General features: G+C 34.0%; 2 protein-coding genes across 2 annotated transcripts; both read left to right on the forward strand.

Annotated features, from left to right (window-relative positions):
• The first annotated feature begins 3,847 nt into the window (after nt 1–3,847).
• Nucleotides 3,848–6,705, forward strand: LOC120088103 (pathogen-related protein-like). The gene is made up of 4 exons (XM_039045205.1): nt 3,848–4,096; nt 4,589–4,721; nt 5,600–5,898; nt 6,327–6,705. Exons 1-4 carry the CDS (start codon nt 3,863–3,865, stop codon nt 6,501–6,503), a joined length of 843 nt encoding a protein of 280 aa, XP_038901133.1. The 5' UTR covers nt 3,848–3,862; the 3' UTR covers nt 6,504–6,705.
• A 3,607-nt stretch (nt 6,706–10,312) lies between these two features.
• Nucleotides 10,313–12,924, forward strand: LOC120070028 (ras-related protein RABA1b-like). The gene is made up of 2 exons (XM_039021885.1): nt 10,313–10,666; nt 12,086–12,924. The coding sequence occupies exons 1-2, from the start codon at nt 10,446–10,448 to the stop codon at nt 12,516–12,518; spliced, it is 654 nt and encodes a 217-aa protein (XP_038877813.1). The 5' UTR covers nt 10,313–10,445; the 3' UTR covers nt 12,519–12,924.
• Nucleotides 12,925–13,189: the final 265 nt, after the last annotated feature.

Here is a 13,189-nt window from a genome sequence, read left to right on the forward strand (position 1 = left end):
AAATGTTAGAATGAAGTCACCGTAGGGATTCTTCCGTACAAGCGATCAATCTTGCCCATTTAAGTCAGTGGTCTCTTTGTCACGATCCACATAGCCTTCGAAGTAAGGCTTCAACGTTGCCCATTGATTTTGAACCCATTACTATCGTCCCCATTCATTAACTCCACAGCTCCGTGGGGGAAAACTTCACGTACTATGAATGGGCCAGACCATCTTGATTTCAACTTACCTAGAAATCGACGAAGACGAGAGTTAAAAAGTAACACCCGTTGGCCAATAGTGAGATCTTTCTTACTGATTTTGCTATCATGCCATTGTTCGGTCTGCTCCTTGTATAGCTTGGCATTTTCGTATGCGGACATTCAATCAACTCATTCAGTTGAAACTTTCCAGCATCTCCAGCTCTTGTCAAGTCCAAGTTTAACTTTTTAGGGCCCATTGAGCCTTGTGCTCGAGTTCAAACGAGAGGTGACATGATTTCCCAAATACTAACGCATAAAGTGACATGCCAATGGTCATCTTGAATGTTTTCCAGTAGGCCCAAAGAGCCTCATCTAGTCTTTATGACCAATTTTTACGAGAGGTGCTGACCACCTTCTCGAGTATGGTCTTAATCTCCCGATTCAAAACCTCTGCCTGACCTTTGGTCTGTGGATGGTATGCAGTAGCAACCCTGTGTTTCACATAAACTTAATCAAGAGGTTAGAAATAATGTGGTTGATAAAGTGCGTACCTTCGTCGCTTATTAACGCACGGGGCATTCCAAACCAAGAGAATATGTTCCTTTTAGAAATTCAGCCACTGCGGCCACATCATTTTTAGCACACGAGATGGCCTCCACCCACTTGGAGACGTAATCAGCTACCAATAAGATATACTGATGTCTGAAAGATGCTAGAAAGGGACCCATAAAATTGATGCCCCATACGTCAAACAATTCCACTTCTAGAATGGAAGTCAACAACATTTTATTCTTGTTTGATATAGTGTTGGTGCTTTGACATCTGTTGCAAGCCACCATATAAGTACGAGCATCTTTGAATAGAGTGGGCCAAAAGTAGCCACACTGAAGGACCTTAGTTGCGGTCTTTTGTCCTCCAAAATATCCACCATAAGGGAACTCGTGACACTGTGTTAAGATGCACTAAACTTCTGTCTCTGGCATGCATCGTCTTAGAATATGGTAAGGCCTTAATCTGTACAGATATGGATCATCCCAAAAATAAAATTTTGCTTCATGAAAAAGCTTATTCTTTTGTTGAAACTTGTAGTCTTCTAGAGTTTGTGCGCAAACCAAGTAGTTAACAATATCTGCATACCATGGTTCCTTGTCACACAAACTCATCAGTTTTTTGTCATGGAAGCAGTCTTCTATTTTTTTTTCCTTCTTCTGCGTCTCCTCATTCTCCAATCTTGATAAATGGTCGGCCACTTGGTTTTCAGTCCTTTTTCTATCTTTGATTTTGGTATCAAATTCCTACAACAAAAGCACCCATCAGATTAATCTGGCTTCGCATCTTTCTTCGCCATGAGATATCTGATTGTAGATTACCACCTTGGACCCTACTAGATACAGTCTAAACTTATCAACCGCAAATACTACTGTTAGCATTTCTTTCTTAGTAGTCGTATAATTTTCCTATGCGTCGTTCAAGGTTTTGATGGCGTAGAAGATCATATGCAAGATTTTTTTCTTCCACTGTCCCAGTATAGCTCCCACTGCATAGTTATTAACATCACACATCAGCTCAAAGGGTTGCGACCAATCTGGCGCCACCAGAATGGGCGCGGAGATCAGGGCATCCCTGAGCTTGTTGAATGCTTGAATGCGAGTGTTATCAAAGTTGAATGGTCTATCTGCTTCTTTTGTAAAATAATACAAAATTGATTTGATTTGATATAACTATAATGACCAAAATAGACTTATTATCTTAATTATTTCTATATTAACCTTTTAACATCAAATTCATTGTAAGTTAATTTTTAAAAAAATTACATGATTTAAATTGCAAGACATTTTAGTTAACCTAAATTATTTGATAAGAGACGTTTAGGAAGGACAATCATTATAAACATGTTGAATCTAAAAAGAATATTGATATAGAAGGAAATAAATTGGAAAGAAAAATATATATATAAAAGGGTAGGATTGTGAATTAAAACAATTAATTGTATAATATAAGAAAATAATTACAAATGGTAAAACTGTTGAAAATATTTACAAGATGTAGCAAAATTTTAGAGCTATCAATAATAGATGTTGATAGACACGATAGACTTCTATTAGTGTCTATCAATGCCACTTATAAACACTGATAGAAATCTATCAGTGTCTATCATTGATAGTTCTAAAATTTTATTATATTTTATAAATATTTTGATTCATTTTTCTATATTTAAAAACAATCCTATAATATAACATATTTTTAGGAAAATTACTTTTAAGGGTCATTTAGATTGATTAGAAAAAAATGTATTTCAAAAAATTCATTTTTATTTAAACTCTTTTTTTAAAAAAAAAAATGTTTGAAATATACTTTAAAAGTGTTTCAAAAACTATTTTGAGTAGTTGTCCTACACTTCATTAAAATGACTCACTCCTTTTCAAATGTTGAAAGACATACTAAAGTAGATAGATAGGTGATTTTTAAACTAAAAAAAAAAAATTGAAAAATGAGTTATAAAAAAGGTAAGGAATAGTCTATGTTACCAAACATGTAAAACAATTAAAATTTTGCTAGAATTGCTTTGGACCCCCTCAAAAGAAGTTCCAAACCACCCTAAATTGAGGAGAGGAATTTAAAGGAGATAAAAAGGCAACTTAAAGCGAATTTTAGGTAGAAATTCCTTTTTTTTCCCCCTTTCAAATAACTAGTTGAGATAAACATGGATTACTGCCATAAGTACTGTGTATTACTCGAAGATACATAGAAGTAATTAATTAGCAAAGGTAAAATTATTCGGTACATTGAATTTACCATTTTAATCTAAGGTTAAAAGCATTTTAATCTTTGACTTTAATTGGTAACAAATCTATTACATATATTTTCAATATTGTAATCATTTGACTTTTGAATTTGAGTATGTATGACAATTTAATCTCTATATTTCAAAATTTTCAATGATTTAAAGAAGTGTTTTTGAGGAGAACTTGGGTGGAGTGAAGCAACATTATTAACTTCACTCTCTAAAGAGTTTTTAAACCTACTATGGATCCTACAACTTAACGTCAATTTCACGACTTATTGGCTTCTTAGGCCATGAATCTTACAACTAAACAACTCTCCAAATTAAACATGTCTATATAATAATTAAAAAAAAAACATTGTAAAAAATGCATGTAATAATTTCCTTATACTAAAATTGTGTGTGTACACAAATAAATCATAAACCATAAACGTAATACAAAACTAATTGAACATCTGCACAACTTCAAGCTAAGTCCAAAAGAGGAAGGGGAGAGAGGTCTACGGAAATTGTAGAGATGATCAATGCTTCTCATTACTCAATATTTCTAGACTATATATAACATCTCAATATTTCTTCAACGTATAAAAAAACAATATTTTATCTCTTATAATATGTCAAGTAACATTTGAGTTGGATGGAAAGTATCAATTTGAGGCTCCAAGTATGGTCCACTAAGTAAGATACCAATTATCATCTCAAATGTCAATAATTTGATCCCCACCTTACAATTGTTGAACTAAAAAAAATAATAAATTAATAGATCTATGGATGGAAAGTGATATAAGATGGACCAAGTTATGTTAAGGATTCGTTGTGAAGATAATAGAAAAAGAAAAAAAAAATAATATAAAGGATAAGGGGAGATTCAAAAAGAAATGTCAAATGAAAATAAATGAAGAGGGAAGGTGTCACATTGTCCACCTATAAAACCACATGTAGTGTTTGGTTGAAGCAAGGAATCCATCAAAACATGGGCACTGAGGGAAGTTCAAGTGGAACAATCCTTCCTCTTCCTGATAAATACAGAGTTTTTTTGCATTTGGAGCCTCCAACTATTGACTGGAGGCATGGCAAGCCCCCAACTTATGAAACTGTTAACCAGCTTTTTGAAGATGGAAGAACCAAGGTTTTCTTTTTACACTTTTTCCTTTCCTTTTCTCTTTTTTCTTTTTCTCTAGATCTCATTCAGAGTTCCAAAACAACAGCTTTTGTTACACTTTTTACTTCCCTATCATCTCTCTTTATCTCAATAGATCTCACATAGTGTTGTTTTGAGCGAAGAGTTAGAATTATGAAGTCTAGAATTGTTTAGTATATAGAATTAATAAGTCTATGTTTGAAGCACTGAGTTAGTCTATTTAGGTTGTAAAAGTTATTAAATCTACGTTTGCGGTACATCCTGGAGTTCTAAAATCTCATTTTCAGTTGCATGTTGGTTCTTCTAATTTTTTTTCTTAACCATTCAATTAGAGATATATATTTAAACAAATTTGCAAATGATATAATGAGAACCAAGTTGGGTGGGGTTTATTAGTTTCCTTTCATCTCACTCCATCTCTCTCTCTCTCTCTCTCTCTCAAGTCTCATATCATCTGTTACTCTGTTTTGTTTATGATAGGAGTGGCCAAGAGGATCTCTGGAAGAAACAGTTCAAAATGCTGTCAAATCATGGGAAATGGAGCTTTCCCACAAGACTAAATTACAGGATTTCAACACCATAAACCCTGACAAGTTCAAGCTTTTTGTCAATGGTAACTAGTTTTCTAATATATAGCATGTAATTAAATTCAAGAGGGAGAAAAGGGGAAAAAAAACAAACACTGAAAAACTGGCAGATACATGCAAAAGTAAATTTTAAAAAAAAGGCCTTTCTCAACTAACCAACAAACTTAAAGAGATGTTTTTCTTTGATAAACGGGACCATGGGGAATCATAACAATAGAAATACTTTTTCTTTAAGATATTCTATTTGAACAAAGTTATGTGAGTGACATAAGCAGATACAAGATTTCTATCCAAGTTCTATTTTCCTACAAAAGCAACTTTGGACATCTTTTTTCTCTCTTGTTCAAATCGCCCCTTGAAAAAAAGGGCTTTGAAGACCCTTTTATCATTCATATAGAACAAGGTGCACAAACCTGTTAATTATGATGAGTGATACTGAATACTGAATACCATTTTAGAGAAGGTTTATCTAAGAATTTCTTTTGGATATTCATGAATGTTTGGCCTGTTTTATATGTGCAGCAATCCCCTAATTTAACAGGCAGTGCCTGACCTCAACTCAACACTGCAACAATTCTAGATCATGTTTACTAGAATATTCATTTGTTTAAATAAGTATCATTTTTAAACAAAACGAAAAATCGAAGTCCATCAAGCATTTTGCTCTCAAAATCTTTTATTATTTTGATATTTGTGTCTATTTAGTATAGGTAACAAGAGTTTGATGCATGTTTGACAAATGTTGGTCCTATTTTCAAATGTCTAATATATCTATCTAGCAAGTGTTTGATGTGTGTCTAACAAATGTCGGAGTGTGAAAGTGTCTGACACGAACATGCTAGCCAAACTAAATTTTCTGTGTGTGCTTCTTCGATATAAACTCAGTTTCCTCTCTCACATGCAGGAAGAGAAGGGCTTTCAGGAGAAGAAACACTGAGAGTTGGAAGCTACAATGCATTCCTGAAAAGCCCTCTACCAGAGAAGTTTCAATATTACAAAGCAGAGGAAGAGACGTTTGAATCGTCTCATGAAGCATTTAGGTCTTGTTTTCCAAGAGGATTTGCATGGGAAGTTATAGAAGTTTATTCACCTCCTCCTTTGATTGCCTTCAAGTTTAGGCACTGGGGTTTCTTTGAAGGACCTTACAAAGCACATTCCCCAACTGGTGAATTGGTTCAATTCTATGGCTTGGGAACTCTCAAGGTAAAGTTTGAAAACCAACCTACCTGATTAAACTTGTCTAATTCTATATTATATAAATAGCCAACGATTGATATCAAAACTAGTTAATATATTTAAAACATGTTTGAGAGTAATTTTGAAATGGTTAACATCACCTTTGTCATGTTCAGAATCGCTCTAAAACATGATTCTAATCATTCAAAATCAATTTTAAATGTATCAATACCAAGTTTGAAGCATAAAATTGAACATTAAGTTAATTTTGATGATTAAAAGGACATGTTTAGGAACAATTTTGAACTTGACAAATAATTTTAACCATTTCAAAATCACTCTCAAACATACTCTCAATATGTACAAGTGATTTTAAAATCGATCTTTTAGTAAAAACACAATGAAAAGTGTGGAATTATGTTCTTGATAGTTGGCTGGGTATGATATTTACACAGGTTGATGAATACCTGAGGGTTGAAGAAGCTCAAGTCTACTATGATCCAGCTGAGCTATTTGGAGGTCTTTTGAAGGGTAAAACTGCCTCAGAATCCCAAACCGAAGTCAATGAGAAGGATTTAACAGCTTCAGTTGGCTGCCCATTCTTCAAAAACCCAAGGAGTAGTCAAATGTAAGTTGGTCTGAAATAATATGTTGTGCAACCTTCAATAATTTCCATGTACCAAGGAAACTCCCAACCTTTCTTGCTCTAAATACAAATTCCTGAAGGAAAAACTGGGCTTTCCGAATAGGCTCAGACATCAGGGCATTATCTATTTTGTTTAGGTTTCTCAGGATGGGCTTCCTAATCAACTATTTCTGTTAGTTTGTTTACTAGATGCGGTATCACAGAAGTACTAATACAAATCATCTATTGCTGTTAATGATTATATATAAGCTGCAACCAACCTAATTCACAAACTTAAAAAATTATTGTACAAACATGGTTGTGGTGTAAAGATTAGAATAAGCTCCAATTAAACAAAGACCTCACTTTGCCAAAGGTCTGCCTCTGGATCCATCCCATTTTGGCATTCGTCCATAAGAACTAAACTTGACATTTCAGTGCAAAACTCATCGTCTGATTTCAGCCACAAAGTCTGATTCACAAGCAAGAATAATAGGGTAAAATCAATTCGATGAAGCCTGAAATAAAATACTCACACTACTAACGACCGTTCATTGCATGATAATGCCACTACCATCAGACTACAAAAATATGCAGGAGATTGTTCTATTAACTTTATAATGCACTGATTTCATAATTGATGTTCCTCCACAAGAAATTTTAAGATAAGATAATGTGATCTTCCCAACAAGTTAATATCGATGCTTACCTATAACTCACGTGATTGTCAAAATTTCTTTCCATCCGAAAAATCTAAAACAACAACACTTATGTCGAAGGTAAACAAATGGGTAAATACGATTGATCAAATTTGTAAAGTAAGAATGCTTAATAGAGTCATGAACTAAAACCAAGTTAGTAATATCCAACCATGTAGTATTATGTAATGTCTGCAATAAAATAGTCCTACATAAAAGGGCAAAGGGAATTTTGTTTTAAGAAGCGTAGACACAAATAGAGGAATGCTTAACCCCAGCTCACCCCCACCCCCCACACGCAAACACATATAAATATCAACTGCCAACCACTGATCAAATTCCCGCTAAACCCACGTAAACACAACTCCATAAATAGAATTCAAAAGAATAATACCCAACTCATCAAATCCAAACACACACGAGCTCTACATTCTAACACAAAAACACATATAAATATGGAAGTTTGGAGTAGCTTACAAGGCAGTTGGCAGCAGGGTAGGAAAACCGAGGATGACGAAGGACGATCTTGGAGGCATTGAGGAGGTGAAACGCACGGAAATGAGGTCCAAGAAAGAGGGCGTGCGGCTGGATGTAGATGCCGGCAGGATCCTCAGTGAAAGCGGCGACATTTTCAGGGAAGAAGATGAGGCAGAGTAGAGATGCTTTTCTTTGATTAATATAATATATTATATGATATTACAAAATAATAATTATTAAAAAAATTAATATAAAACAGGTTCATAAATTAATTTATAATAATTTATATTCAACCTAATATTTAATAAATAATTATAATTAATTTTATAGTTCATAAATTTATTTTCTAATTTTTAAATTTAATTTCTGATTCTACTATCAAATATATATTTAAAAACGTAAAATATAATTCTGTTTTGTTTGAATCTTTTGTTTTTAAAATTCTATTTTCATAACTCTAATGATCATTATATTTAAATTATGTTTAAAAGAAAATCTAAGTTGGGTCATTTTAACAATTTTGTGATTGGATAAGATATTTTATTTAGTTCAAAGTTATTTAAGTCATTTATGAAATCAATCAATGCATTGAAAAAACAACTTAAACTCATAATGGCAACTTGAGTTTAATGGTCGATCTTGTTTACTAGGTTGAAAATGACAAGTTTGAATATCTTTTTATATTGTTTTTTTTTATTTAGTTAAAAATTTAAGTGAATATTTGATAAAATTGAAGACCATCATTACAAATTTTGGAGGAAAAAACATCAATTTAAACAAGACCATAACGATTCCACATTCCAGGGTATAACTAAAATCAAACCTTGGAGTTATTTGACAGACTGGCTTACAAAATTGAGCCAAAATGTTATTACTTTTTTTTTTCTAAATCAAGATTTTTTAAACTATATTCACACTTCGAGAATTGATTTCAGACTCCAACAACCACCTCTGACGACAACTCCGACGACCAATTCTAAATTTCAACAACCACCTCTGATGGCACCTCCGGCGATCAACTCTGTGCTCAGACAACCACCTTCGATGACGATTCCGACGACGAAATTCGTACTCCGACAACCACCTCCAATGATAGCTCCGACAACTAACTCCGAGCTTCGACAAACTTCATGCAACTAACTCCGACAACCACCTCCAATGACCCAACTCCGATGACCACCTTTGCGCTACCAACTTCGACGATCAATTGGTTCTGACAACAAACTCTGATGACCAACTCTGACAACCACTTTCGTAGGCTTTGAAAACCACCTCCGACTACAAACTTCGATGAAAATCACCTATAATGATCACATTTGAGCGAGCAACTCTAACGACCAACTCAAGGCTTCGACAACCACCTTTGACGATAAACTCTGACAACTAACTCTAATACCACCTTCATGCGACTAACTTTCAACTCCTACAGTCACCTCCGACTACAATCTCCAGCGAAAATCATATTTGATAATCAACTTTGACAACCACTTTCGCCCCCCTCCCCCCACAACTCCAGGATTAAAAAACCACCTCCGATGACAAATTTCGACAACCAACTCCAATACACCTTCATGTGACAAACTTCAGGCTCCAACAATCACCTTCAGCTATAAACTCAGCAAAAATCATCTTCGATAATCAATTTCGACAACCACCTCCAACTATTATAAGATTAATGATTGTTAAAGTATGTTATAAGATTGTTGATTATATAAAAAATATTATTTTGTCTACATTAAGTGCAATATTTATACGTAATAAATTCACATACCAAATGAGTGTTAAGAATATTTAGACGAAAAGTATTTATGTAGTTGAAAAATAGGTAACATATAACAAAAAAAAACCATAAAATGGAATTTTTTTTTATGGAACATTTTCTAATAAGAATTAGTGAAATATAAAGATTTGTTCTTGGATGATCCTCCAAATTTAGAGGAAATGAAAGTAAAACGGTTGAAGAAATGTGCTGACATTGCATTGGCTTTTACGATGATGAAGGATACATAGACGGTAAAAATAAAGGGCAACAATAGGAAGAATAAGAAAAAGAAGAAGATGATAATGAAATCATGGACAAAAATTGGTTAGAAAATTTTGATTTCCCTTTAGTTTCTCATCTTATTTAACCATATTTCTAAAAATTAAAAGAAAAAAAATTACAATCCATATTTTATTCCAACAAAGATGAGTATATTGAATAAGAAAATTTTGAAAACAAAAATAATAATCATAAAATACTTAAACACAGACATTAAACTCTACAAATATATGAATTTTAGACATCCCATCTCAACTCAACACCCTAAACAATCTATCTTTCTCGTATTTTGCCTTTGATAACTGATAAGTGAATGAAGTTGTTTCTTCTTCCTCACAGAAAGATCTCTCAAATGAATGAAAATCAGAAAAAAGAGCCAAGAAAGGAGCAAGATTCAAGACGAGAGCTAGAAAATGAACTAAAACGAGGAAAAAAAATAAATAATCATTAAAAAAAAAAAAGACTTTTGTGACACGAAATTGTTGTGAAAAAGCAGGTCAAATTTCATATTTTCAAAAAATTAAAGGTCATATATACAAAACTTCCATAGTTTAGGGCTACTTTCCCGAAACATAATCCTTTATTGATTTCACACTCTTCCCCCCACTTGATTTTGCAGTTCATCGTTTTTCTTTTTCTCTCATTCCTCGCAGTAACTCTCTCTCGCTTCCATTTATCTGTTCTTCTTCTTCTTCTTCTTCATCCATAAAGTTTGAGGTAAATCGAAGCGACAATGGCTGGTTACAGAGCTGATGATGATTATGACTACCTATTCAAGGTGGTTCTGATTGGGGACTCCGGCGTCGGTAAGTCCAATTTGCTCTCCAGATTTACTAAGAACGAGTTCAACCTCGAGTCCAAATCCACCATTGGTGTCGAGTTCGCTACCAGGACCTTGAACGTCGATGGTAAAGTTATCAAAGCTCAGATTTGGGACACTGCTGGCCAAGAAAGGTTTTCTTTCTTCTCTTTCCTCTGGATTTCTCTTCTTTTCTTGCCTTCTTTTTTGTTTTCCCTCTCACTTGTTGCTTCCCCTTTTCGATTCTGCTTTCTGCTTACTGTTTGCTCTGTCGGCTTTGAGTGCTCTGATTTCTGGGGTTTGGTTAATTAGCATCTTCTGGTTTGCCGTGAGGCTTGTAATAACCTAGATCTGTTAATGGAAACTGTATTTTCTTCTCAATCTTGTGTTCTTCTGCCTCAATTGAGTTTGTTAATGCTCGTGAAGTTCGTCTTATTGTGTTATGTTGCGGCTTTGTTCTTCAACTTCCATGGCTGTAAGGGTAATTTTGCTGCAAGCTTAGATTCAGAAGGCATCGAAGAATTCATTTAATAGATGTTAATGAAGTAGTTGGGACTTGCGGACCCTTGTTGAGGAAGACTTTGGATTTCTTCTGTTTTGTAGATCGTGTGCTCTCAGCCATTTCTTTTCTTTTTCCTTTTTCTTTTTTTTTTTCCTAAAAAAATCTCTTATAATTTATATTAGCAACAGAGAGTGTTTTGATTCTTTCAATTATTCTTTCCCCTGTCTCCCGAGAAAGTATAAAGGTATTCAGGTTCCTTCTACAGGAATTCGCTTCCTGTTTTCCAAGGAGGGATAGATTAAAATCAAAATAATAATAATAAATAAATAAAACCAAGATTTCATAACATTTCAATGAAATTTATATTCTTCTGGCCTCTGGGTTAGCATTTAGCAGGGTTCTTGATCACAATTAGTGCCATTGATTCCCTATTTTAAGAGAAGCTCAAACTGGTGTGTTATCATTACTTAGAAGTGCTTTAAAGTATCCTACTAGCAAGTGAAACTATGTCATCTGCTGGAACATTGTTATTGTGTGTGGAACTTTTGTCATAAGTTCTTGGACTTCTATTCTCAATGGAACTCAAGAATTTCGTTCAACATATAGAACAGATCTGTTGTGGCTTTTAGTCTCACTCCTAAGAATTTTTATTGTTTTTGTCAAATTAGCCCAAGCTTTCATAAAAGCTGAAACTTCTATATATGGATTACCTAAAAGAAATAAAGGCGACACTCCTTAACAATTATGAAATCTTCACTAACATTCCCGAGCACTCCCCTTCCACAAAGTAACGATCTGAGGAAGGAAATAAAATGATCTGCAGTTCTTGATGTGTTTTCCAACTTTTTTTAGTTATGGTTTTACTTTTTATTGTTGCAATACGTGTTTACTAGTAAATTGCAATTTCTGTGGTGGGTTACAATTCTTTTTCTAAATCAGTCGAAAATATCACTTCATTATTCATCGATACGATTCTGCTAGACTGCATGATTGTAGGATCTAGTTTACAATCTCTCAGGTTGTCATTAAATTGAATGGGATGTTCATATCTTTGTGGCTTCTGTGTCTATAGATACCGTGCCATCACTAGTGCCTACTATCGTGGAGCAGTTGGTGCACTTCTTGTATATGATGTCACTCGTCATGCGACATTCGAGAACGTGGACCGGTGGCTAAAGGAATTGAAGAACCACACAGATTCGAACATTGTCGTGATGCTTGTTGGAAACAAATCTGATCTTCGGCACCTTGTTGCTGTTCCAACTGAAGATGGTAAGTCCTATGCCGAGAGGGAATCACTGTACTTCATTGAAACCTCTGCACTAGAAGCAGTCAATGTCGAGAAAGCATTTGCCGAGGTCCTAACTCAGATCTATCACATAGTAAGCAAGAAGGCCGTTGAAGGTGGAGAAAATGGATCTGCTTCCTCTGTCCCTGCCCAGGGGGAGAAAATAAACATCAAAGACGAATCGGGTTTAAACAGAATCAAATGTTGCTCGAGCTAACTTCGGTAATAATCTGTCTAGGTGATTTTGGATTTGATGTACTGTAATATTTTTTCCCCAGTTGAAGATGGTTAAGAAAGAGGAAGATATATCCCCAAGACGCTGAATCTTGCTGTATTACAGAAAAAGAAGAGTACCTGAGCCACATGATTGGTTTGTGGCTGCCTGTTGTGTCCATCATTATTAGCTTCTACCAAAAAAAATCTTGGTTACAAGTTTGGTTTCTATGGTAAATGTCCTCCATTTTAGCTTTTTGTTTTAGCCCTCTGATCTATATAAGCATTCATGATTTGCTATGATGATGATGATGAACCCTTATATTCATTCATATGTTGTTAAGTCAGTTATGATGGCTCTTTGAGCTGTGAACTTCATATTTGTAACAGTTAAATTAATTCTTAGTCCATGCTTCAATTTTTATTCAATTTATTCTGTTATATTTGTTAGGTTAAAATTTCATTTTGGTTTTTGTTTAGGAAAATTTTTACAGATAGAAAAAAATGTCAAACTATTTATAAAAATAGCAAATAAAAAAAAACACTAATAGATATTGATAGATTTCCATTTGTATGTATTTCTGTCAAACTATTTATGTTTCTATTATTGATAGGTACTGATAGACTTTATGTTTTATTAAAATTGTGTTATTTTGTATAAAAGTTTTCCTTATT

This window comes from Benincasa hispida, chromosome 1 (assembly GCF_009727055.1).
Source record: "Benincasa hispida cultivar B227 chromosome 1, ASM972705v1, whole genome shotgun sequence".
In the NCBI taxonomy this organism is placed as follows: Eukaryota; Viridiplantae; Streptophyta; class Magnoliopsida; order Cucurbitales; family Cucurbitaceae; genus Benincasa; species Benincasa hispida.

Bases quoted from the DNA above. Each gene is read 5' to 3' on its own strand.
- LOC120088103 (XM_039045205.1), top strand. From the start codon at position 3,863: ATGAAGAGGGAAGGTGTCACATTGTCCACCTATAAAACCACATGTAGT. The intron at 4,097-4,588 runs GTTTTCTTTTTA...TGTTTATGATAG, and splicing joins TTGAAGATGGAAGAACCAAG to GAGTGGCCAAGAGGATCTCT. The intron at 5,899-6,326 runs GTAAAGTTTGAA...ATATTTACACAG, and splicing joins ATGGCTTGGGAACTCTCAAG to GTTGATGAATACCTGAGGGT.
- LOC120070028 (XM_039021885.1), top strand. From the start codon at position 10,446: ATGGCTGGTTACAGAGCTGATGATGATTATGACTACCTATTCAAGGTG. The intron at 10,667-12,085 runs GTTTTCTTTCTT...CTGTGTCTATAG, and splicing joins GACACTGCTGGCCAAGAAAG to ATACCGTGCCATCACTAGTG.